The sequence below is a fragment of the Carcharhinus amblyrhynchos genome, chromosome 2, assembly GCF_965287045.1.
Source record: "Carcharhinus amblyrhynchos chromosome 2, sCarAmb.v2.hapA, whole genome shotgun sequence".
NCBI lineage: Eukaryota > Metazoa > Chordata > Chondrichthyes > Carcharhiniformes > Carcharhinidae > Carcharhinus > Carcharhinus amblyrhynchos.
The window spans coordinates 68,175,792-68,203,013 of record NC_137325.1 but is presented as its reverse complement, the minus strand read 5'-3'; the positions used below and the strand labels follow the sequence as shown (position 1 = coordinate 68,203,013).

General features: G+C 41.3%; 1 protein-coding gene across 1 annotated transcript in view; it reads left to right on the top strand.

Moving 5' to 3' along the window:
* LOC145355275 (histone deacetylase 9-like) overlaps positions 1 to 16,846 on the top strand; it is a 781,248-nt gene extending 764,402 nt beyond the window's left edge. The window contains exons 26-28 of the mRNA XM_080207173.1: positions 2,657 to 2,741; positions 6,375 to 6,528; positions 15,868 to 16,846. Coding sequence (XP_080063299.1) covers positions 2,657 to 2,741; positions 6,375 to 6,528; positions 15,868 to 15,907 — 279 coding nt within the window. The 3' untranslated portion in view covers positions 15,908 to 16,846. The remainder of the gene's footprint in view (positions 1 to 2,656; positions 2,742 to 6,374; positions 6,529 to 15,867) is intronic.
* The last annotated feature ends 10,376 nt before the right edge of the window (positions 16,847 to 27,222 follow it).

The window sequence follows — 27,222 nt, the reverse complement described above, 5'->3', positions numbered from 1 at the left end:
ATTCCAACAATATTTAAAGTTAAAATTTGGTATTTAATGTGGTTGGAGTCATTCCTCTCACAAGGACAGGTGGTTGTAGTTGTTAGAAGCAATTATCTCAGCCCAGAATATTGCTGTATAAGTTCCTCAGAGTAGTGCTCTCGGCCATACCATCTTCAGCTGCTTCATCAATAACTTTCCCCCAACATAAGATCAGAAATGGGGATGTTCGCAACTGCTCAGTGCTCAGCACCATTTGTCACTCAACAGATACCAAACCAGTGCTTACCTGCTAGACTTGGACAACATTCAGGCTTGTGCCAACAGGTGATAAGTAACATTTGCACCTCACAAGTGCCAGACAAGACCATCCCCAACAAGTGAGAATCTAACCATCTTCCTTCATGCTTAACAGTACTATCATCTCCTAATCTTCAACCAACATTTGGGGGTTACCATTGACCAGACACTTAACTGGACCAGCCATACCATTATAGTGGCTGCAAAAACAAGGGCTAAGCTGGGAATTCTGCAGCAAGTAACTCACCTCCTGACTTTCCAAAACTTGCCCACCATCTAATGAGCACAAGTGTGGTGGAATACTTTTCACCTGGAGAGTGCAGTTCCAACAACACTCAAGAAGCTTGACATCGTCCAGGACAAAGCAGCTATTTTGATGGTACCACATCCACTATTTTAAACATCCATTCTGATGCACAGTGGCATCAGGGTGTTTAGGAACTAGGTCACCATTCATCTGTTGTCAGTGGGTTGAATTCTGGAACTCTTTTGTTAAAGGCTCTGTGGATGTACCTACACCACACGATCTACAATGGTCAAGAAGGTTGCTCACCAACACCTTCACAACAACAGTTAGAAATGAGCAACAAATGCTGGCCTTGTCAACAATATCCACATCCCATGAGTAAATAAAATAAAATACCACTTAGTGCAAGGTATTCCTAACTTTCCTTCTGATGGAAGACAATTGTTTCAGTTGTGCACTTCCAGGAACTTCATCTTAATTTGATAAGATTTTGAAACAAAGCTGACATTCTGAAAAATTTAAACAATAGATTAAGCAGTAGATATGAAGAGAGTAAATGAGGTAAAAATCTAACATTTTCAATTTTGATTCGAGTATCCAGCAGTTTATTTTTCCATTTTACTCAGGTAACTTATGTGTTTTGCAATCAAAATTTGACAAAGCTTTGACAAAGGGTCATCTGGAGTCAAAATGTCAGCTCTTTTCTCTCCTTACAGATGCTGCCAGCCCTGCTGAGATTTTCCAGCATTTTCCCTTTTGGTTTCAAATTCCAGCATCCACAGTAACTTGCTTTTAAAATAATTGACATGAAGCCAATAAAGAAGAAGCAGAGGATTGATTAAAAATTCGTCAAAGTTTCAAGGAAGATCTTCAAGTTTGAGAGTGAGAGAGATGAAAAGATTTAAGAGTGTAATTTCCAAGTTTAGGGTCTAGCTGAAGATATGGCTGCTGAATGTGGATGATGGGATTGGAAGATGCATAACAGGCCAGAATTAGGAGGAACTCTTGAACAGTTTGTAGGGCTTGGGGAGGGTGCAGAGATATGGGAGGAGTTGGGGTGAGGAGTTGTTTGTGCTGGTGGAGAAAATGCTGTAAAAGGCTTTGAAGAATTGTTTTGTTCATTTACAGGATGTGGGCATCATTAGCTGGGTCAACATTTATTGCCTATCTCTAAATGCCTTTGGGACTTTGAAAATTATTAATTGGAGGTATTGGTGGACAGGAAGGATGGGTGAACAGGACTTGATGCAGAATAGGGTTTGGGCAGCAGGGAATTATTACGTTGGAGAGGGTATGTGGTCAGAAACTCATCTGAGTTAAACAGGATGCTGAGGTTGCAAACAGTCTGATTTAAAAAGCTGAGAATGTAGTCAGGGAGGGGGTGGAATTGCTGGTGAGGGAACAGAGTTTGTGGTGGGGGCAGGCACAATGGCTTCAATGTATCTGATGTTTAGCTGATCATTTCAAATACTTTAGTCACTGGAAGAAGTAGTTTCACTTCAGTTTAGTTATGTATAGTGTGTAAATAACACACTGTGAAGTTACTTTAACAATATAGTGTGATAACGTCAAAACTGAAGTTGTCCAATGAATTCCAAGGTGATTAAAGGACTCATTGTTGTTTCCCTGGAAGAAAACACCCTGTAAGGTATATGGGGATTAATCAGTTAGGTTCTATGTTAAGCTGAAAAAACAACACTGCAGCTCTCTATTCTACTAAAGACTAGGGAGAGAAAATGTTACCATCCGTTCAGAAAAAGGTGGCAAAGGAGAAAAAATCTATTCATCAAATTTCTTTAAATGAAGATTAATAATTCAACAAAAAACATTTGGCCTTTGCTTAACCAAACATTACAAATAGAAAGACAAGTAATTTAGATAGTTTTGTGATAAATGAGCATAGTTCAGTAAAATATTCATACACTTCAAGCCTCTGCAGACAGTTAAACAGTTAATAAAATTAACTGAAAATTACTCAAGTGATCTCCACTAGGCTACACTGGAACTCTTCTTCAAAAAGGTTGCAGGTTGGAAAAGGGTTAGAAAGTCGCAGGAAAATGTTTGAGGGGGAGTTCATTTTTAAACAGCAAATTGACTCATCTTATCACTAAGTTGTTTGAATCATTACAGCTGGAGCCTCTTCCTCAAGAAGTTCAGCTTCAGAAGCCAAACGCCAATGCTGTAGCCTCTCTGGAAAAAACAATTGAAATTCAAAGTAAGTCGTTTGGGTAACATTTGTTTAATTACACAAAAATGATTTATTATCTAGCAAGTGCCAGGAAGGTTTCTGTTTACCGGTCTTCTAAACCAATATGTCAGTTTGCTGATTGCACACGGGCTCATATTCAAAGAAGAAACAATACTACGTTTACATAAATAAATTGCAAAAACACAATGAAAAAAGCTTTTATGTAAGGTTATAAAATAACTGAAGATAATGATTTACTCAGCAATCTTTCTTAAAACAAACTAAGCTTCAAGCTGGAGGTCTATTCCTTCAGAGTATAAATGCTTTGCTTTGTCTATTCCAAAAGAGAAAAAATCCTGGAACCTCTCCAATATAAACTATGATTTGTATTTGCATTGATAATAGAAGTCCAGAAATTAAAATCTTCCATTCTTTACTTATGAAATCCAAAATTCAATAGTGAAGCAAAACTGGCAGCCTTTTCTTCAAATGAATAACAAATAATCTCATGATATTGGCAACAGAACTCTATGGTGAGAATGAATGGTCCATTAACTCTTGGCATGTTAAATTTACTTTACAGTTATGAGAACTGGAATATTTTCCACCACAACCTCTTTCAACTTTTAATATATATCTTGTAAAATTATCAAAAATTGTACAAAATGAATGGGACTGCAAAAATGTGTTGCCAAGAACACATCCCAGAAGGTAATACTGCAGCTCCCTCTTGCCATTGAAGCAGTTTCTGCTATCCTGGCAAATTTGAATTTATATTATCAGTCTTCCACTCATGCACAAAGTTTCCACTACTCTTTAAACCAATTGGACGGGAAGCAATCAGTGCGGTTAATGATTCCACCCTACTCCGTTCGCTCCAATTGCTCTTGACTTTACCCCAAATCCTGCTACCACTATGTTAATAGAGATATCCCAATCTCAAACGGTGGGACTGAAATATTCTAAAGGACATAAGACTTGATTAAAAGTTGTAGTCTGCTCCTCTCTTCACCTTGCTGAGTGTATCCCATTGCTTTACACAGAACCATTTGCTGTGGAAGTTGAAACGATTCAGTGAAACAATTGAAATGTTGTCCAGAATTACGTGACCATGTGAGTGAGAAGGAGCAGCATTAGGTGGCTTGGATTGCACTAGGTTGATTTGATCCATTTATTTAAAATATTTGCATTAAATTGTTCAGTTTAGCTAGACTTGGCAAAAAGAAACATGTTCTCCCTTATCTTGCAGAATTCCATTAAACTCATGCCAAAATCAGATCTAATGTAATTTTGAAAAATTATAATACGTTTACTCATTTGTTTTTAATTATGCTGTATTTGACTGCATCATCCCTCGTATTCCATTCCCATCACCTAGCTACACCGCTACATGGCTCCCTGCCATTATGATCCACCTAAAATCAGAGTCTTATTATTTCTTAGTTAAATATTATTGGGAGCATTATATAACACAGCTTGAAAAGCTATTTGAATCATACATAACTTATAAAGTTACTATAGTTACCATAGTCTATTAAAAAAAAGTTTGATTCAGCCAAATGCCGATATGTTTGTTTTCAATTTCCAAACATCATAAGCCAATTTTAACATATTCTAATTGCATAAATGTAAAAAGTAGGATATTATAGAATACTGTAAGTTGCTCCTTTTTCTCTTTAAAATGTTTTGGCTTCTCTGTGTGCTTTTGAGATAAGGGGTGTTAAAACTGGGGAATGGAACCGTTTCTCATTTCAGACACTCGCACTTGACAGTATCAAGCAATCACTGGACAATTATAGTAAAGCTAATGGTAATGTTCCCACTATTCTCTAAAATGTGTATTAGTTTCAATCCCAGATAAAAATCTAAAGCATCAGATTCCATTTCCTACGGAAACCATCCCTGTCACCTCTTTGAGTGGCATTGCTAGTTCAATGCAAGTTTTGTGTTATTGATCAATGGGCTGGATTTTATGGAGGCATTGTTCCCCACACCCAGTAGGAAAGTCCATTCCAAATCAACCAACTGTAAATAAGACTATCTTGCAATGATGACACGCTGCTGGTAGCCAAAATAAACTGAGGGCTTGCCTTCCAACCCTCAATGGGAGGAAATTCCATCTTGAGAACTACTGGCCAACCTGATTGGCTGGCAGCTCTAGCAATCCCAGCATTGCGGAACTCTATGCTGGGTCTTTTGGGGCCACAATCAAATCCTGGAATGAAGAGGACATGGCCACTGGAGAGACATAAATCTGGGTATTGGACAAGGAAGTAACAGAGAATGTAAGGATGAGGGTAAAGGAGCTGGGGCATGTTTAAGAGGCCAGCTGGGAAGGAACAAATGATGGAGGGTAACATCTTGGGGGCAATGCACCTGATGCATAAATGGGACCCTTCCCCCCCGTGTTATGTGTCCCCTTTCTTCCAGCCTTTTCAACAAAGCTGTTTAAAAAATGGCCTTCACGCTCACCCACCTGCTACTACCCAGCATTTTGTGGCAGTAGAGATGAATTGAGGAGCTTAAGTGGGCAATAACTGGCCATCTAAGGCCCTCAATAGACCTAAGACTGGGTGGGGCTGGCTGGTTGGCTCCTCACCTACCACACCTTCTACACCTCCCACTCCCATGAACTATGGTGACCCAGTTGGGTGCAGGCTGGAAAGGTGAGGAAAGCAAAAGCATGGACCTATGGAGCCTTAAAATCCAGCTCCATGTCTAATATAGACTAGTCTGCAATTTATCAAAATTATCTCACAAAGAATTCTTGAAGGTAGCAAAGAAAGAACACCTTAATTCCATCAATGGGTCAGATTGGATCCTATATCCCACAAGGTGAGAGGAGAATGTGTACACTCGCTGCATCATTTAGCTTGAGGTTCATTCATTGAATCTTCTCACTGAGAACTTAGAACCAGTTATCTGAAACACTAGCTGGGAGTTCCCATGAAAATACTTCCTTTTTGCAAGTCAAATGAGGTTTCACAGAATCAGTGATTAATGAGTAGATGCAAAATCCTTGAGAACTTTCATGATTTATTGCAATGCTTGAAGAACTTAATTCAGCAGAACATGAACTATGAATTTCTAGGATAAAATCTCATGACACTGTTGTTACATGTTGAGCTAATGAAAGGTAGGTTATGGGGCAACGTATACATTGTGGTTGCAGTAAGCATCAGATCTCAACAATGCAATTATGTTGAATTGGGAGCATCACCAGCTAAGCCACTATGGGCAACACCCAGTAAATGATTGTACAGCACTCTATCAGAGGCCCTAGGAAGAATTTTAACACTTCCTAATCCACAGGAAAGAGGTAGCCCCATTTCTTGTTTCCTTCCTATAGATGGCATAAGTTTTGATTGCACATGGGGCTTACTCTAGACTTCAGGGCACCGTGATTATGTGTTCGCATATACAGTGCCATTTAACTGACTCCTGAGAGAGGCATTGACACTTCCTGACAGGTAACACTGGAGCTTTACTGACTGGAGTCTGGTTGCCTCCATTAAATGCCACCCTATATTTCCTGATTAATATTGAAAATTGTTGAAGAAAATGATGGGATAATTATGATATCTAGAGTGGGGATTTTAAATCAGTTTTACAGCACTTTTCATCATTGGACATAAAAAAAATCTACATTTTCATTTTCAGGAAAATATTGGAAATCTATACAACAATATGCCTCAGAAGTTAACTGGTCTCTCAAAGATGCCCAGAGCCTGGAGAGAAAAGAAACAGAAACAGTGACTGCCATGGCATCACTGTCAGTGGATACCAAACAGGAACACTCACCGAAAGAGAACAGGTCAGCAACTATGTACAGAACAGAGCAGATAAAATTCAGCTTTGATGATCAAATAAATGATGACACATGTTTCAACTTCAGCTGAAAGATTGTTTCACAAATTCAATATGATCATCTGAAATAGTGATATATGCAGTTCATACAGGAGGTCATGTGGTACAGTGATAACACTTATATGTCTGGATCCGAAGCTGTGGATTCAAATCAGATGTCATGGCTCATTGGCCACATTCATAATGTGGTTCAATGGGCTGATAATCAACTTGAGAATCTTTCCAATATTTTCCCCACCATTCCCCAAAGGGAAAGGCAGTGCACATGTGAAGATATGCTAAAAATTCAACTTTACATCGGGCAATGAAAAAAATTACTGTGTGGTAGCCTGTGATTGATATAATTCTAGAAGCCTATTATGACATGGGAATATCGACTTCTTTCAAGTATGGGTGAAGGTCTTACACAACTTGAGAATTAGTCATTATTTAAGTTTACTTTATATCCCAAAAAACAACATGGAGGATGAGGAGAGGAAATACAAGGAAAAGACAAATGGAGGGTTTTTCCTCTTTCCCCTTTGTCCTTTTTCATAATGTGAGCAATTTAACAACAATTTGTTTGTGTATAGTCTTTAGTGTGGAGAACATTCTAAGGGACCAGTTAGAAGAATTAAATAAATAAATAAAACAATATTGAACCATGTATTGGTAGACTAGGAAACAATATAGATCACCAAGCTTCAAGATGGTACATGCACGAAATTTAGTGAAGGACAAGATACAACTGGTAAGGTATTGGAGGAAGGAAGATAAAAGGCCAAGAATAAAGGCCTTTATTAGAACAATTGAGTATGGAGATAACAAGAGAATAGATAAGGATTTCAGCAGTGGCAAGGCTGCAGAGTTGGAAATAAGCAGTGTTAGCAATGAACCCAATGTGGAATTTGAATCTCATCTCAGGCTGATTAGGATGGAGCAGGGTCAAAACAATAGCTTCCACTTTCCCAATATTTTGTTGAAAGAAACTTTAGCTCATTCATGACTTCATATCAGAAAGACAGTGTTACAGAGGGCTTTACTTTTGTGGATCACTGGGAGGTGTTTAGGAGAGAAGGGCAACTGTACAGGAGGGGTGGGGAGAATTTGAACGGGAGGGGAACTAGTGTCTTAGCGGGGAGGTTAGCTGGGGTGTTTAGGAATGGTTTAAACTAATAAGGAGGGGGGGTGGGGATGTGGCTGGTAGAGAGTCGGGTGAAAGGAAAATTATCAGGGAGAAGGAGGTTCTGAGGGACACTCGTGGGTTGAACTGTGTCTGTTTCAATGCTAGGAGTGTGGCAGGGAAAACGGATGAGCTTAGGGCCTTGATGTTTGTGAGGCAGTTAGATGTGGTGGCTGTAACGGAGACGTGGTTACGGGAAGGGCAGGACTGGCAGCTGAATGTTCCTGGGTACAAGTGTTTTAGGCGTGACAGAGGAGGGTTGAAGAGAGGTGGAGGGGTGGCACTGTTAGTAAAGGAAAACATCACAGTAGTGCAGAGGGAGGACAATATGGAAGAGACAGGGATTGAGTCACTGTGGGTGGAGTTGAGGAATAAAAAGGGAGAGATTACGTTGCTAGGGGTGTACTATAGGCCACCCAACAGCCCGAGGTCAGTGGAGGAAAGCATTTGCAGGGGCATTTTGGACAGGTGCAGGAAGAATGGAGTGGTTGTAGTGGGTGACTTTAATCTTCCTGGAGTGAATTGGAGGGGGCCTAGAGCTGGGGGTACAGAGGGAGAGGAGTTTGTGAAATGTGTTTTGGAAGGGTCTCTAGAGCAGTATGTAACTAGCCCGACTAGGGGAGGGGCTATACTGGATTTAGTGTTGGGTAATGAGCCGGGGCAGGTGGGTGAGGTAGAGGTAGGCGAGCATGTGGCTAATAGTGACCACAAGTCCGTCTACTTTAGGATAAAAATGGAAAGGGACGAGTGCCGGCCAAATGGGAGTGTGCTGAACTGGGGAAAGGCGAGCTATAGCAGGATTAGGAGGGAGCTGCAGGACACTGATTGGGAGGGACTATTAGCTGGCAAGTCCACGGTTGGCAAGTGGGAGGCGTTTAAGGGCAAAATGAAATGGTTGCAGGGGAGGTATGTTCCGGTTAAGCGGAAGGATGGGAAAGGTAGGATTAGAGAGCTGTGGATTACAGGGGGTATTGAAGACTTGGTCAGGAAGAAGAGGGAGGCGTATGTTAGGTCGAAACGACTGGGTACGGAGAGTGCGCTGGAGGAATATAGAGAGAGTAGGAGGGAGCTAAAAAGGGGAGTTAGAAGGGCGAAGAGAGGGCATGAAATGGCTTTGGCTGGTAGGATTAAGGAAAATCCAAAGGCATTTTATTCCTATATTAGGAGCAAGAGAGTAGTTAGAGGGAAAATTGGTCCTCTTAGGGACAAAAGTGGGGAGTTATGTATTGAGTCGGAGGGAATGGGGGAGCTCCTGAATGAATACTTTGCGTCGGTATTCACGAAGGAGAGAGGTTCGGAATCGTGCGGTCTCTTGGAGGGAGCTGAGGATCAGTTACAGGAAATATCTATTACGAGGGAGGAAGTGCTAGGGCTTTTAGGTAGCGTGAGGATGGATAAAGCTCCGGGGCCTGATGGTATTTATCCCAGGCTGCTTAGGGAGGTGAAAGATGAAATTGCTGGGCCTCTGGCACAAATCTTTGTCTCTTCTTTGGACACAGGTGAGGTCCCAGAAGACTGGAGGGTAGCAAATGTGGTACCGCTGTTCAAAAAAGGTAGTAGGGATAACCCTGGAAATTATAGACCGGTGAGTTTGACATCGGTGGTAGGGAAATTAATGGAAAAAATACTTAGGGGTAGGATGTATGAGCATTTGGAGCACTGCGATCTGATTAGGGATACGCAACATGGCTTTGTTAGAGGGAGGTCTTGCCTTATGAATCTTGTGGAATTCTTTGAGGAGGTGACAAAAACGGTTGACGATGGGAGAGCCGTTGATGTCATCTATATGGATTTCAGTAAGGCGTTTGACAAAGTCCCTCATGGTAGGCTGGTAGAAAAGGTTAAGGCGCATGGGATACGAGGTCAGGTAGCTAGGTGGATTGAGAACTGGCTGGGTAATAGGAGACAGAGGGTAGTTGTAGAGGGGACCTTGTCGGGCTGGAGGCCAGTGACCAGTGGTGTGCCGCAGGGCTCAGTACTGGGACCTCTCCTCTTTGTAGTATACATAAATGACTTGGAAGAGAGCGTAGTTGGTGTGATCAGCAAGTTTGCTGATGACACCAAGATGGCAGGGTTGGCGGGTACTGAAGGGGATTGTCAGGTGATACAACAGGATATAGATAGGTTGGTGCATTGGGCAGATAAGTGGCAGGTGGAATTTAATCCTGACAAATGCGAGGTGATGCATTTTGGAAGGAATAATGCAGAGAGGAGCTATGTGATAAAAGGTAGACAAATTAGGAGTATAGAAATACAGAGGGACCTGGGAGTGCAGGTTCACAAATCCATGAAGGTTGCGACACAAGTGGAGAAGGTTGTTAGGAAGGCTTATGGATTGCTAGCCTTTATAGGAAGGGGTATAGAGTATAAAAGCTGCCGTCTAATGCTTCAGTTGTATAGAACGTTGGTTAGACAGCATTTGGAGTACTGCGTCCAGTTCTGGTCACCTTACTACCGGAAGGACGTGGAGTCTCTGGAAAGGGTGCAGAGGAGGTTTACCAGGATGTTGCCTGGCATGGAGGGGCTGGGTTACGAGGAAAGGTTGGAGAAACTGGGACTATTCTCCTTGGAAAGACGGAGATTGAGGGGGGACATGATAGAGCTATATAAGATACTGAAGGGAATAGATAGAGTTAATAGTGAGAGACTGCTCCCTAGACTGGGTACAAATACGAGAGAGCATGATTTAAGGGTGAGAGGGGAGAGGTATAATTTGGATGTGAGAGGAAGGTTCTTTACGCAGAGAGTTGTGGGGGTATGGAACGCGCTACCGAGTAGGGTGGTGGAGGCAGAAACGTTGGACTCATTTAAGGTTCAGTTAGATAGGCACATGAGTGAAACGAGGATGGAGGGTTATGGTAGGGGCTATTAAATAAGGTTAGAACCTCGGGAGACACCAGAAAAGCAGTCTTGTAAGATTAACGTTTTTGTCTTTTCACTCCGCAGGTGGAGGTCCACCTCGTTGTCAAACAAGGGGCATGCACACGGTGGGTTGTGCGTGGGCTGCTCTTGGAGGTTCTGGGAGTGGCCTAGTACTTCGTGTCGGTGTGTGTGCTTGATCATGGACCGGTAGACGGACGCCGCAACAGCTCGGTGACTAGCACTGCTAGCTGTGCAGATACATGGATTTGGGCCTGTGTCTGTGGGAGTTTGCGCATTCTCCCTGTGGTTGCGTGGGTTTCCTCCGGGCGCTCCGGTTTCCTCCCACACCCCAAAGATGTGCTCTTAGGCTGATTGGTTTTACCAAATTGACACTATTCTCCCCTGTATCTGGCAAGTTAGGGGTTCCATTTGTAGACACACAGGGTAGAATAGGTGTAGGGTGATGCGGCGGCACGGGCTCGTTGGGCCGAAGGGCCTGTTTCCCATGCTGGGTTGTTCTTTGTTCTTTGTATAATGGAGGTAGCTCTGTGACCAAGATAAATAGTCAACAAATAAAGCCGTATGTAGCACACTAGAAGAAATTGATCCGTTGCCTGTGGATAATATCACCAAATAGCAGCATATAAATGAGAAAGAGGAATGGGTTAAGGGTCAAGTAGCAAAGTTGGGAAGTGGTTTTGAAAACAAAAGGATATACCTACACAAAGGAAGCTATTAACAACATTCAGTAACTTGGAGGTTTCAGTGGGACAGTCAAATATCAGGTGTGGGGTGGGGAAGGGAATCAAGGGGCAGAAGGTGGGTTTCACCAAAGAAGCTATTGAGGAGTATAAGAGATGAGAAAAAAATCTGTGTACAAAGAATCCTGAAAACTAGAGTGTGTGGAACAGATCTGAAGCAGTAGGGCACAAAAGAAAAGTAGCGGCAGAGACAGCTACATGGATAGTTTGGAAACAAAGAAATCCATGAGCTGTTTGTATCCAGTATTACAGCTGAGAGTAAAGAGATTGGTGGAAAGAGTGGAAGGAAAGAAAATGACAGAAGCCAGGAGTCAAGGAGAAAATGAGTGGTGGGTTGCCCTTGCTTTCAAAGGTAATCCTTCACTAGTTGGAGACTAAGGAAGGACAAAGTATCATATGACATGACAATGCTGAGTCATATCTGGCAGTGAATGACTAACCATGTAATGTATCAGCTGTGGTTGAATTTATAACCATCAGATTTAAAAGCGTGCAATTGGGGACAATGGGGGCGATTCTCCCAAAAGTGCTAAATTGGTGGGAAAACTCTTCTAGATCATGACTGTTTCTTCAGTGCAGCTTCAGACTTGAATCTCTGCACTTTGTGCAATGCAGGGGTCACAATTGTGAATCTCATTAAAAACCAGGAGGGGCTGAGGGGTTTGGGCCTATTCATGCCAGAGTCTGCGCATGCGCAGTGGCCCTGATCTATGAGTGTCCCCATTTAAAGCAACTCCAAATCTTTCCTAACAAATAATGGCATAAGGACTATCTTATTTATTTTGATATGGTAGGAAACAAACAATGAAATTCTGAAGTGCATCTAGCTTCCAGGTGAGTAGAAAATGGAAGGTTTCCAAATTTTTAACCTTATTTCCCTGAATCATTTCCACGATGCTCCTGGAATTGAAATGCCAATGTTAAACTCATCGTAAACTATATAGTACATATAATAAATATTTCCACTCTATGAGGAAAACTGAGCACACAATCAGGTGGAATTTTCCAGTTGAGCATGCCCAAGACCCGAAATTCCTGCCCAAAGTCAGCAGATGCTTAAATGATCTGCTAAATTTTTTGCCCCCGCCACCATGCTATGATTCTTGCAATGAGTGGGGCAGAAAGTTTACCCCATAATGTTCTGTTTACTGACCCACAGTGTTCTGAGATGTGGGGCAGAATTTAACAGCCTTATCGCACCTGTTTTGCAGTGGAAAATTGTTGCAAAATTGGGCATGATGTAATTAGCAGGAATGGTGCTCGCTTTCACACCCATTCCCATTTTATAAAGAAAAAGATATCAGCGTGATCAGGACCCATCCTATGGGCAAAAATGTCAATTTGCATTTTTTTTTGCATTCATCTCAATATAATTAGCGAGCTTCACTCCCAATCTTCCAAGCTCACCTGCTTTAATCACCTCATTCGCTGCAGCTGGATTGGTCAGGAAAACACCTCAAGTGTAAAAGTCGCATTCAGGCGCTTGAGCAGAGAGGGTGAGCAAGTGGGTAAGTTTCTGCTTTCAAATGGCTCCATGCTGCTCAGAGGGGTATGTTTCATGGTGGCCATGATGCATTTCAGGTTGGGGGAGCCTGCGAGTGTGTGTGGGGGCCGGGGGGGGCGTGGGGTTGGTGGTGTGGGAGGCTGCTGCCATTCATGGGGTCCAATTTAGGCCTCTCAGGACAGACCTGGCTGAGGATGCTGATTCAGGTCTTAGCACTAACTCTGGGTCCCAGTGCTGGCAGCAGCAAGCACAATTGCAGGTGGGGGATAAGCTGGAAACTCTCCAAAGTGGGAGTGCTGCAGCCTCGGGATTTGTCAAGTAGCACTGTCTGTGGCCACTATTGGATAGGTCTGATTATGTGTTTGTGAGTGGGTGGGGGATTGGATGGAGCTGTGTTGCCATTTTGGGACCTGTAAGGGGGAGTATGTGGAGTGTGTGTTGCTGGATATCTGTGGGGGAGGGAGGGTGTAGGGGAGTGTGTGTCACTGGGCTGGGGATGAGCAGAGTTCCTTAACCTCGCGATCCGTCTCGCCTTCCCCAGATTCCTCCCCACACACGCCCCCCCCCAACTTCTTTAGATTGTCGAGATGGCTTTTGCAATGCAACCCAATGATCTTACTGTTCTTTTGGTTGCTGCTGGAGCTGAGGAGGAGGAGCAAGAGGATGAATAGCAGGTACAGGAGGCCGAGGCTTTACCACTCGCAAGAATAGAGGGAGACGGCCACCAGAGGCTGCCATTCGCCCCGAGGGGGGTGGCAGGAGAAGAATGGAGCAGAGACCTCAGAAGTTCATCAGGCAAATGTCCTTCGGGCAACTGTCGAACATTGTGTGCTGCCGCAGCTTTGGCTCCAAAAGGAGACAATGCAGTACTTGTGTCATTTGCTGCAGAACCTGGCACCTCTGGACAAGGGGGTGGGGGGGCACCCACTCCCAGTGGCTGTGCAAGTGATGGCTGCCTTAAACATTTACGTCATTAGGTCCTTCCAGACTGCCAGTGGAGACCTTTGACATTTCCTAACCATCCATCCAAAGTGTGTCAAGGAGGTTACGGATGCCTTGTATGCAAAATCCAGCTCTGGGTGTTTGCATACCAATGGATATTTACAGCTTGTTACAGTTGTACACAGAGGTAGCCATCAGTAGTGGATGATATTGGGAAAGATGTTCTTCCTGTTATCCAGAGATCTCGGTGGGCATCATCTATTTTTGGTGTCCTGTTAAAGTAGAAGATTGCTCAGGTAACGACCGTGATGCAGGGCATTGAATGGGTCAGAGATGCACACGTGCAGCAACACCAAGATCACTGCACTCCTGATGACTGGGTTTTTACCTGCAATGGAGGAGGAATATCACTCTCAGGTGCCAAATTTCTCTTTCACGTTGGCTATATACTCCTCTCAGCTTCTGTTGCATGCACAGAACAATTTGCTCTTGCCTTATAGTAGACTGGTCCAACAAATTCTGGACAGCCCCACGTAGACAAAGTAGCCTTGAATTCCCCCTGTATCATGCTAGGAGAGGGTGAAGGATGGTTCCTGTGACATCCACTTTCAAGGTTACCTTGACCTGCCACTTGCTGGTTCAAATCCCAAACAGACTTCAATGCTGTTTCCAGCTACCTCAATGTCCCTGGTGAGGAATGTGAGAGTCTCCACAACAGGAATATAGGAGTTGTACAGATGGGTCATCACAATGCAGTTTTGTTGCAATGGCAGATTAAACTGCAGTTCTGAAGTGAGGTTTGAAAGGTGCACCCTATTTGCTTTCACCTTGAAAACCTTCAGAAGTTCCTGGCATCCCACAACGTTTTTAAAGAAACATCTGAATATCTTCTGTTGTGACAACCTTACAGGTGGAAGACATCCACAAATTGAAAATCGTTGCAGTCAAACAAGATCCTCTTCTTGAAGAAAGTTTGATCCATTGGCAATGCCTTCTTCTAATTTCTTGGTGGTCACCCTGACAGTGTTATTCACCTTCTGTCTTGGAGCTTGGGACATTGATTGTAGCTACTCTGGAACACTGAGTATGCACTTTGTTGGAGTTAAGCCTGAGCTTAAACAGTGAAACATATATATCATTGGAGCATTAGATTGAAGGCAGCATTGAAATCCATCCAAAAATTATACAAAGCAAAGAACCCCACACTTGATCTCAGCAAAAAGGCTTCAAATTGTACCTGATATTGATTTTAAATGAATATTCATCATTGTTACTTTCAGTATATTGAAATATATTTTGACATTGATCTAAAGACAACATCAAAAGAGGGAGCGATGGTATAGTGATATTGTCACTGGACTAGCAAACCAGGGACTCAGGGTAATGCTCTAAAGACCTAGGTTCAAATCCTACCATAACAGATGCTCAAATTTCAATTCAATAAAAACCTGGTTTTAAAAGTCTAATAGTGACCATGAAACTATTGTTGATCAGCCATAAAAACCCATCTGCTTCACTAATGCCCTTTAAGGAAGGAAATTTGCCATCCTTGCCTGGCCTAAATGTGACTCCAGACTTGCAGCAATGTGGTTGACTCTTAAATGTCCTTAGGGATGGGCACTAAATGCTGGCGCAGCTAGTGATGCCCACATTCCATGAATGAATTAAAAAAGAACAATGATCTTCAAGGAAATAATGGCTCCAACTTATTTCTAAACTCAGTGGCCAATTAATCAGTGGATGGTCCTTTATGCCAAAACCATTGTTGGCTTGGTAATACTTTTGAACCCTTGAGATTAGTCAGAATCCTGGAATATTTCTTCAGGAGCACTTTAACTTTCAGCCTCTGAGGTTGTCATTATTGCAATATATTTGGAGACAGTCCTTGATTGTTAGCTATTGTCCTATTAATATTGCTTCAGGAAAAGATGCTTTATGTATAAGTGACTGGCTAAGACAAATAAACATCATGGATAATTCAAATTCAACTGTGACCCCATGCAGAGGTTGTAAATGTCCATGTGTACCATTCTGATTGCGTATTTATTTTTCTAGAACGTCTGATGAACCAATGGAAGAAGAGCCAGCTTTGTGAAGTGCCAAGTTCATCCAGCTATTTCCTTAATATGACATCATTGTCGGTCCCCTAAGACTCTCCCAGACATGTCGTGTCTGCTGTTTGGGTAGTATAAATCAGCTGAATCTTTCAGACAGAGCAGCCTGCGAATAGTGACAATTTCTCTTGATCTTGGAACACTTAAAAAGACACATCTATAAAGTTATTTTTTCAAATAGAGGAATGTCTTACAGGTCAGAAATATTTTCACAAATTTCTTTCATTTGACTCTATCGCTGGTTGTTTTCTTTGGAGGCTGAAGTACTCGTAGATTTTTAGTGATATGCTGAAACCATTTTGTTTATTCATGAAGGATGGGTGTTCTAAAAGCATTGAAACCTTCAGAACTGGGGTCAGGCTGATACTGTCATCGTGCCTTTGGAAAAGATGGGAAAAGAATCTAACACATTCATAAAAATGCCTTACAAATACCGGTAAAAAAATAAAAACTTTTATTTTGTGCTTCTCCAATGTCAAGAATGATTAGTGATACAATAATACCTTGAATTATTTATTTCTCTACAACATTCTTGATATCAGTATTGATTTTATGACCAAGTTCATTGTTCGTTTTGTACTTTTTCAGCTGTAAATAGGTTTCAATCACTGGATTAAGGTCATAAGTGAGCATCCGATGTCATTCTTTGATTTGTAAATTTGAACAAAATCTTGATTTCAAACAAGCATCTATTGTACTTTTTAACATGTTTTTACTTATCGTAAATTTTAGTGAAAAGAATGAGAGAAGATAAAATGGAGCCAGTTTTATTTGAGTGACAATATTTTTCCTTTTTGTCAGGCAATAATATTCCCCTTACATTTGGGTATGTTTAAGGTCAGACCTTTTCCTTTTTCAAAAATTTTTAAAAATGTTTGTGTTACAGCAAATTAAACGTGTTGTTGCTGTTGAATGTTTAAGTTTGGACATTTCTGTTCTGAGAAATTTGAGAAATAATTCTGATTGTTTTATTGTTTCATGTTTTATTTTATAAAACACCTGTGTACTAACCAAGAAAAATATATAAATACATGCTAATGTATTATCATTCAAAACTCAAGGTTAACAAAAGACAGTAAAATGATCCCCATTTGACTAAGTTTGGAAGCTGCTTTTGATGACTTTTGGGCTTCAATGCCAAGATAGCATTGTGACATACTTGGGGTAATGAGAAAAAAACTTATCACCGAAAGTTGAATGGACTGAGATCTTAGTCATAGCTTTGCCATGTTGTTTAAAAAATTGACAGTATTACTATTTGATCATCCTCCTGGAAGACCTGGTCATGATGCCTTGTTACAATGGCTATGATCTTAGCTTCAGAATTTTTCAAGTTTTGCCAATAAGTGACCTGTTTTAATATTTGCATTTTGTAGTGTGATTAATTAATTTTTTTTATTGTGGATGAAATAATGCATACTCCCTTTCCAAAGATAGAAAGAGACATCTGGCTTAGCAGAACTTGTACAGGTGCAAATAAGATTATAAATTAAATAAGACTAAAAAGGTTCTCGGTGGATCTTACCCTTACCCTGTTTGAGACCAACCCATAATATTGAGGTGAAGTTTTTTGTTTTCTCTGCTGGCTTAATGGAGTTTGTCAGTCTCACTCTGTTCCTAATAAGGCCCCACAGTGCAAAACTAGCCAAAACCAAATGGCAGTAATTGCGATACAACCAGAGGCTACAGGCAAATCTCATGTTAGTACAGTAAGGATTGTTTTCCTGAGGATGGGGTTAACATTCATTGATACTATAGAGATGAGGGAACTTTACATTTTATCTGACCTCAGAATGTTTATTGCTGAACGGGGTATAAAGGTGCAAACCTACAAATGCCTAATTAATCACTCCTGGAGAATGAAAATATTTGCCACAAAATGAAAAATTAAGAGAAAGAGTAAGGTAAATGTTAAGATAAAAGCAAAATACTGTGGATGCTGGAATCTGAAACAAAAACAGAAAATGCTGGAAAATCTCAACATGTCTGACAACATCTGTGGAGAGAGAATGGAGCCAACATTTTGAGTCTGGATGATCCTTCATCAGAGTAAATGTCAAATTGGCCAGTAATTTCTTATAACTGGGATTTCACTTCACTGAGAATAGCAGCTGCCTAAGAAGGGGGAACATTAAATCATTATGCTGATCATATAATGATAAGGACAATCTTTTCTTTGCACAGATCCCTTCAACCAAACTAAAATGTTTATACTTAAATAACGTCTTTAATGTCATAAAAGTTTCCATGGCACTACACGAGCACATTATGAAAGAAAATATGATATTAAGCCACATGAGTAGATGTTAGAATAAAAGCAAAATGCTGCAGATGCTGAAGAGATGAAACAAAATAGTGCTGGAAAAATTCAGCAGGTCTGTCAGCAGTTCTGGATAGAGAAGCAAAGTTCACATTTCAAGTCCGCTATGACTCATATTGTACTCAAACATGAGCTTTGTTTTTCTATCTACAGATGGTACTTTCGGCAGGTCTGACAACTGTGGAGAGAGAAACAAAGCTAACATTTGAGTACAATATGAGTCATATTAAACTTGAAATGTCAACTCTGTTTCTCTCTCCACGGATGCTGACAGAACTGCTAAGTTTTTCCAGCACTTTTTTTATGTCAGCTCTCCAGCAGCTGCAACGTTTTGCTTTTATTCTCATATCTACTCATATGGCTCAGTTGGCTGCCTCCATACCCTCCCCCACCACCCTTCCTCAGCACGTGGTCTACCAGCCAGGATTTGATGCAGGTCCTGACTAAGCTGGATCTCATGCCTGGAACTCTGAGGGGAAGCAAGGAGGTAAGTGCTAAGGCCATTTTCCCTTCTGTCATTGCCAGGCTGCAGAGGGACAGTTCCCCACGGGAGTTGGGGTTTAGTTGGCTAGGACTGGGGGGAAGGTGTTGATCTCAGGAGTCTTCCCCATGATGGGTACCTCTTGGCTGGACTGCCCCTCTTGGTCCTATAAAAAGTGGAGATCACTCTTAGTATGGTGATCTCAAGCAGGTTTCAGTTAAAAATCTTCATTCCTGTCTGTGTACTATGAGATGCTTGAAGTGCACAGCTCACTTTGATATCCATGCCCCATGGACAATTGGAAGTATTCAAAACCACAGCACAACTCCATTCTGCTGAAGGGATTGCCCTTGTTCTCAGAAGCTCCAGGTGTGAGAAGATCCCTTTGAAGTCCTCAGACTGACAGGAGACATCAGTTTCATAGAGGGACCCCCTTTTGTAGCCTGAATGAGCAGCAGGTGCAGCCTGGCAACTTTGGTCTGCTGTTATTGGTAGCTGAATAGCAGATCAGACAGTCGACTGTAGGCACAATCCAGTGAGTCTCATGGTCCTCTTCATTCCACCATATCTACTCAATCAGTCCCATTCTTTAACACTGCATTTTCTTCAGGTCTCTGTGACTTCCTGGAAAGCTCAAAAGCCAACTTCATGTTCCATTACCTTTAACTAGTTTGATTGACAGGTTGGATCGATTACCCACTGGCCAAGAGCTCTGTTGGTTTTTCTTTCCATTCACGGTTGAATGCAACTCAAGTACTTTCTAAATATTTGTTTAGAAAAGAGGATCTGAAACCTCATGGCTAGGTGGGTAATTGATCCAATCTGTCAATCAAAGGCAAAATGTTTATAAACATTGTAGCTAGGAACAAAGGCAGGCATCTGAGAAGTCTGATATGCTATATTGGGGTGCAGGATGTCGGTTGGGTCACCCTCATACCTGTACAATTTTGCAGGTAGATGATCCATTCTTTCAGCGATGGGAGGTAAGATGCCCTTTGGGGCTGAGGGATTGGGGATGTTCCCATGGTCAGCAGGGTTGCCATATCCATGGGGACAGGAGGAGGCCTGTCTCTCAACGCTGAGATCCGGGTGCCTTTTAAAAATCTCTGTAAAGCTGGGCTGGCTGACATGTTCTGCAGAATGCATAAATTTAAATGGTTAAGCTGGTGAATCCCATCAGACGAGCACTGCTATTGGTAGTGGGAAACACTATGGTTTTCCCACTGGCAGGAGCACTTTGAGTGCATACGGGAGAAGCACATCCATTCAGTCAGATAAGCAAGAGTTTGGTCAAAGTACTCCAGTGCCTTCAAGCAAAAAAACAAGGTAGAGGAGTTGAGATGTGGAGGGAGAGACGTTCAGAGCTGAAGTTCTACATAACTGAAAGTATGGCCATTATAATAAAATGATAGTGGATCAAGAGGCCAGAAATAGATAAACATCGATGTCTTGAAGGATGGTGTGACCGGAAAGTTTACAAAGATGCTGTATTGGTGGTTTATTGATTTTTTATTACTGTTATTGAGTTTTTACAATGCCTGCTCAGATTAAGGCAGTGGAAAAAGGTGAATGTGCTATCATACTGTTGAGAAAACAGGTGGCATTGATGCCATTCATCTGAAAATTCTCCCATAATCCTATACCACACAGTCAATCCATCTCATGCACAAAAACATGAACAATATGCAGCTCACAGGAATCCAGCTTTTGAAGGGCAGCGGTTCCAAATGATTGTAATGGATGATGAAAAACTAAAGTCCTCTTTTCTTTTGTGACTGGATCATTTAAACAATCAGTACAATGACATTAATGGGGAACTCCTGGCTTTGAGAAATGACTAAGCTGCAAAATCATCCAAAGATGGTGTTTCAACAATGTGCAATCCTTCCAATTATGGCTGTCGGATTAGATCTCTCACACCACAGCCAGGCTATCCATCACTACCAAGTGAATTCCTCTGATATTCTATCGAAAAAAAAACAAAAAAAAAATGTGAATCACTATTTCTTTTGGTAATTACATCCCCCACTCACACTTAAGCTTTTTAAGAACAAGTTACAACATACTAACCAAATGGTGCAAGTTATTTAACAACATTTCAGATGGTGAAAGCTCAGTGACTTGTACATTGGGAAATGTTGGCGCCTCCATTCATTGAGATAGGGATCTGAGTTCATCATTTAGCTCCAGCCTGTGAATAGCTTAGAAATCTCTTACTACTATCCAGCCAAGGGGGAAAAAACATTCTTTTAAAATGTTCCAGACAATCTCAACATTTACTTCAAGTCACTGCAATTTTAGTGTCACCAGTGTTTACAGTGTTAAGCCTTGTATATGTTTATTGTTCATGCATGAATTACTTTTCCATTTATTTGTTATTGTTCTAATCCATGACCCTACTTTCATGTCTAGGTCGGATCTGTTTCATGTAGCATGAATACCATTGCTTGCCTTTTCATTCACTCGCACAAGAATAATGTACATTCAGATCCACCACTGTTTGCCATGGTCATTGTTTGATAGATTTATTGTATTCTGTAACCCCAATCCATAGTAAATTTAATAGTATCTTACTTGTTATTTGCTTTGGCCGCTGCCTCCTTCTGACTTCTAGCTGAAATTTTATAAGCTTTATAGGTATGATTTTATGCTGCCCTGACAGCGGGAAACAAGGTGTGCTAACTTCATTGTGTAGGAGGCAAAATATCAGATTCCTGACAGCAAGATGAAAATAAGGCATTAAGTTTGTGGTGTATTGAAGGCAGATTGAGCTTCCTGATGGCATGTGAAAGGAATCTACTTTTAATGCATTAGCATAAAATGGATGTCCATTGAAACACTATTTCACCAGGTTAAATACTACTTTAGTAATTAAATCTGCAGTGAATGAGAAACACATGTTTTGGAATCACTACTGGTTAAAGATGGCATACAGCAGTCGAGCTAGTCTTCCTGGTGGATTTGGACTGAGTTGGAGCTGATTTTTGTGTCTGGGAACTTAGTTTTACCATAGCAGAGAAATCATTGATGCACTGAGATTGGGGTGTTCGAAGTGCAAAGGGATCAGAGCATGGCAGATTGAGAGAGGGTGGGTTGTGACAGACCTACAAGGGCTCACTGGGGACAGAGTAAGGAAGCTGGACTGCACAGGGAAGGTTGATGGCCATGGACAGGAGGTTAAGCATGATTGTGAGAAGATCCAGGGTTATTGAGGTAAGAACAATAGCGAGGTCTTGAGCGTCCAGAGTAACAAGAGAATGTCAAGTGTGATGAAGAGAAGGTCAAAAGTAACTGAGGGAGGAATAGCAATTCAGGTTATCCAGAGGATTGATGAACAAATGGTCACAACAGTTGACATTCCCTGGGGGGTTTTGGGGCTGAACAGTCAGAAGATTCTAGCAGATGTTGTCATCTCAAGGCATCCACAAACACAGCCAAACTATTGCTACTAGATTGCAGGGATTGAATGCCTGACCTGGTGCCCTTTAACTATGGAGCCCAGTCCTTAACATGAAGTAATGACAGGATTGTTGACTTCCTACCCACCTCCACCACATGATTTGCTGATAAACTCCTGAATTAATATCTAATTGGCAACCTGCAACGCTATTGCATTTGGTCAACCATGCCACCTATGAACAAATGTCCTGTTCACTTCCAGTCACACCATCCCGCTCAACACCAAAGCAAGATCCTGGCCATTGTATTTTTGCCCTTTGTGTAACTTGACCATATGAATGGACATGCATCGGCAACATCTGATGTTAGCATTATCCAGAAACAGTGGAATTAGCACAGTTAACAACGATGATCCAATCGAGATAATCTATTGTTTTTGACTTATTCATTGCTTCATGTCTCGGGTGTCGTTAAGTATCTTCAGTTTTCATGTTCTTTGCATTTAATTGAATTGACACAACAGCATCTATTTGTAGAAGAGGTAAAAAAGAATGTAACTTTCCTTCAGAAGCAATTGCGACTTGAAATGAACTTGTAGATATTGGGTTTGCTTTCCTGTGTTACCTGCAGGTGCTGCAGGTTGTGTTGTGTTTAATTCGCACCAGGTCGGAGTGAATACAAAGGTCAAATGTTTCCCAAGTTTTTGGTGGGTGAGTTCAGATAGAGTTGAAAGATCCAACGTCAACAAAAATAAAAGTGAGTTTATTAAGGCTGATTAAGTGGAGCCTTTGAAGACTGTTTGAAAGTTTGTGCACTAGCTTAAAGTTTCAATATCTCAGTTGGCTTATTTAGCCTCCTTATGTATTTTTTATTTTAGAATTTAAATTGAATTCAAAAAGTGTATCCATTTTCACTATGGTATGTCCAAAGTGATGAAGTAAAAACAATTAATACTCTGTCACTTAGATCTTTCTTAAAAAAAAGGGCTGAGTAAATGTCTGGTTAGAAATTCGCTTAAAGCATAAATGGGCAGACAATAACTGAGTTGATCAAATAATCAATCAGATATGATGGCCTTCTTACAGAAGGGAATTAATAATCCAGAGAACTTGAGTCCAAATCCCACCATGGCAATCTAAGGAGAATAAAATTGCAAGTAAAAAGCTAGTATCTGTAGAAGTGACCATGAAGTTGTTGGGTTTTTTTTGTCAAAAAGAACTATTGTTTCATTAAGGAAGGAAACCTTACCCAGTCTGACCTATGTGTGACTTCAGTCCCATGCCGATGTGGTTGACTCTTAACTATCTATAAGATGTCTTAGCAAGCTTCTCGGTTGTATCAAATATTTCCAAGGCAAGTAGGGAAAAGTAATAAATAACTGTGTCACCCACAACCCAGGAATGAGTAAATCACTTGTAATTATGTATGAGTCTAGATAAATTGGTTGGGTAACTTAGTTGACTAAATGCTGAATTCTGGTTTGAATTGTGAGTTCAGTCAGCCTTCAATCTTTTTCAGATGAACGGGAGTCACACCTTAAAAAAATCAATAAATGCAAAGACTAACAGTCGCCACACTGTTGCAGTATTTATTGGCAGTTTAGCTATGAAACCATTGCATCAAACAGCATTCCATGCTAATGGAGACTGACATTTAGAGGTATTTTTTCTATGTGATTACTTAACTGCAATGAATTAACACAGTGGAGTTGAATTTTGTCTATATATATATATTCCAGCATGGATTAATTCATTTCCTTTCATTTGTCATTTTATATTTAAATTCCCATTTGTCATATATCCTTTACACATGCTTTAGATACCGCATTGAAATGCAAGATACATAGGGTTTACCCAGCCAAGGAAATCACTGAAAAATTAACACCCATCAGTTTTTAAAAATTAACAGGCAAACTGTCATGCGTCTTCAGAGAAATAAGAGTAGATTTATGAATCCATCTCCTGATACAGAGCTCCATGCAGTGGAAATGCTTACTGGGAATTCAGGTAAGATTATTAGTTGACCCCAAAGAATTTCTGTCTTGATCCTCATGCCCGAATTTCCATCAGATATTCCCAGTACATGAAACTCCATAATGGGGACATAAATTTATAAAATCTATATCAAGGCTAGATTTCATTAGCCTTGGATGGTATCTGGTATCTGAATGGGATCATACACAAAATCAGCAGTTTGTATTTATTCCATTCCATGACTTCTCTGCCCCAAGGGAAGTCCTTGGCTCATTGTCTGCTCATGATTCATCTGGAGCCATTTGTCTTGGCAGTTTTTATCAGTGATGGTTTGCCATTGCCTTCCACAGTCTGGTGCAGAGTGAGGAAGCAGCTTACAATTCTACTTCAGCTGGATCAAGAATCAAACCTACCCTATTGGCATTATTCTGAACCATACAGTAGCCATCCAACTAATGGAGCTAACCAGCCACCTTGCAATTAAGGAGCATATTTAATGTTGTGAAACATCCCAAAGGGGGAAAGGCATGAAGAGAAATTTAGAGAGGGATTTCCAGAGCTTCAATTCAGGATATCATTAAAACACAAGCCAAAATTTTGAAATGTTTATATATTCATATGTCACACACCATGTCCTCACATGTCATACGTTTTGATGGGTCTTTCTAAGTAAGTCTTTCTAAAAAGAGACGAGAGAAAGCCAATTACTCATCTGTAATCTGAAATTTACAATAAATTAACAATGTCTAACTAATCTCAGTTCCAGTTATTGTACTCACAGGATGTACTTGGGCAGTGAAGTTAAAAGTACAGGCCAGATGAGCTGTGCTCCAGCTTCAGATACTCTATTTAAATATGAAGTGTTAATAAATTTACCAAATTTCTTGCAGGCAGTTGTAAAACAACTTAACATTGAAATATAATTACTTTTAATGAGAATCAGACCAAGGTTTAGCGTGTCCATTCATATTGGTACTGATCACTGCAAACACTGAAGATCCCTCTCTCCCTCTTCCTCTCTCCCTCCCATCCATCATTAAAAGCTTATTTGTTGAAATGTATTGTGTGTGAGGATTGATATTAATATTAATCACAACAAAGTCTGTTATTTTATATATTGCTTGGACAAGCTGTATTCTGGAGAAGCTGATAATCATCACTTGGTGTGTTTCTGTATTCTCTATGGATAATTGGTAGTAGACAGTGTTACCATAAATCTGTGGCAAAATCTATTTGGGAGTGAATTGCCCTTTCTAAATTAAATAGCTTGGTTTGCCTTTGTTCCAATGCTCTAGGGTTTCCACTGATTTTCCTACAAATCCCTGGAAAAATTCCAGCGGAAATTTCAGCCATTTGTGACAAATGATACTCAAACTCTTTTAATACCTCTGTTGGAAGATATCGACAACTTAAAGGCTCTCCACCTTTCCCCTTCTTCTTCAATGTACTTTGTAGAATATATTAACCCTGAATTTCCATCAGGATGCTCCAATCTCTCACAATAACTCAAGCTGGAGATCAGCAAAATTATCAGAGAACCAGCTAACCCTGTTCAGTTGTATCTCCAGATTTCCTGACACTGGAGACTCCAATACATGTTTTCCCTTTTACTTTCTGGGAATGTTTCTGATCAGTATCTCCTAATTCTAACCTTCAGATGTCCAAGTTCCTTCTCCCTCCTCTTTAAAGGGGTCCACTTTCACTCTATCAGAGGCTGGTGAACCTCACTTCACTTCAGCCCCGGATCCTTGCTTAAAGGACCTTCATGGCAGAGGCTTTGCCCCTTACAAGATCCAAAGGGAACCCTAGGATCCAGGACATTCATATACCATGCATTTTTAAAGTCACCTTGATGGACTTCTGAATGAGTCACAACTGAACTCCAGTCAAACAGTTGGGTGTATTGAGCTGCTAAAAGTTACAGAACGCTCTGACCAGTACCTACACTGTTATATCTTTCATGTTATGTTCCAAACTTATTTTCTGTTGACAAAATCTCATAACCATCTTGTTCTAATGTCTATGGTACTCAGCTCCACCACAGCATGTGAAATAGAGAGGGATACATTGGTTAAGGAGTTAGAAACTATGGACAATGTGGGTATAATTATATTCCCCTCTCCGCTCGTTGGTGAAAATAAACTACCAATGTGCAACTTAACTGAGTATTCTTTCAGAGATACAGTGACACAGATTGTTTTCCCCCCACCTCTACAACAGACAGGGACCTATAAAATGTCATGGGCACTATTGTTGCCACCTACTCCTTCACCCCTGCCCTGTTGCAATTTTACCAGCGGGAAAGGATTCGTTGGCTGGCCCACCTATGGGCTAATCAGTCTGCGGATGGTATTTAACCAGCGGAGGGGAAAAGATGCCCATGCCAAGTGCACATTCTCACTACCAAGCTGGTGGCAGGCAATGATGGTAGGGGAGAACAGGAGAAATGACTCCTTGACAGACCCTGGACCTATGAGACGGCCCCCTCCCAGGTATTTCCCTGTTTCATCTCAGAGCCCACTTCTCTGTCCCCTCTGATCCACCCAGCCCAGTCCTTTACCCGCAACTTGCTTTCTAGACTGGTCCTGGCAATATCCCTTCCCGACTTACTTTCACTCCAGACCTGGCTCCTCAGTCTTAAGAATTATTGCAGTCCTAGCACTGGCCACTGCTTCCGGTAGCACTATTGGGACCTGAGGATTACTGGCCATTTGATTTGTTAGCAGTTCTCTGATGCAGTAGCGGCTCGGTTGCACAGTGAGGTGGCATGGTGGTACAGTGATTAGCACTGGTGCGTTATAGCGCCAGGGACCCAGGTTCAATTCCAGCCTCGGGTCACTGTCTGTGTGGAATTTGCATGTTCTCCTCCATCTGCGTAGATTTCCTCCGGGTGCTCTGGTTTCCTTCCACGGTCCAAAAGGTGTGCTGGTTAGGTGCATTGGCCATGCTAAATTCTCCCTCAGTGTATCCGAACAGGCGCTGGAGTGTGGCAACTACGGGATTTTCACAGTAACTTCATTGCAGTGTTAATGCGAACCTACTTGTGACACTAATAAATAAACTTTAAACTTAATCTTTAAAACTTCAAACTTAAAACTGTTTTCCTGCCTGAAACAAATTACT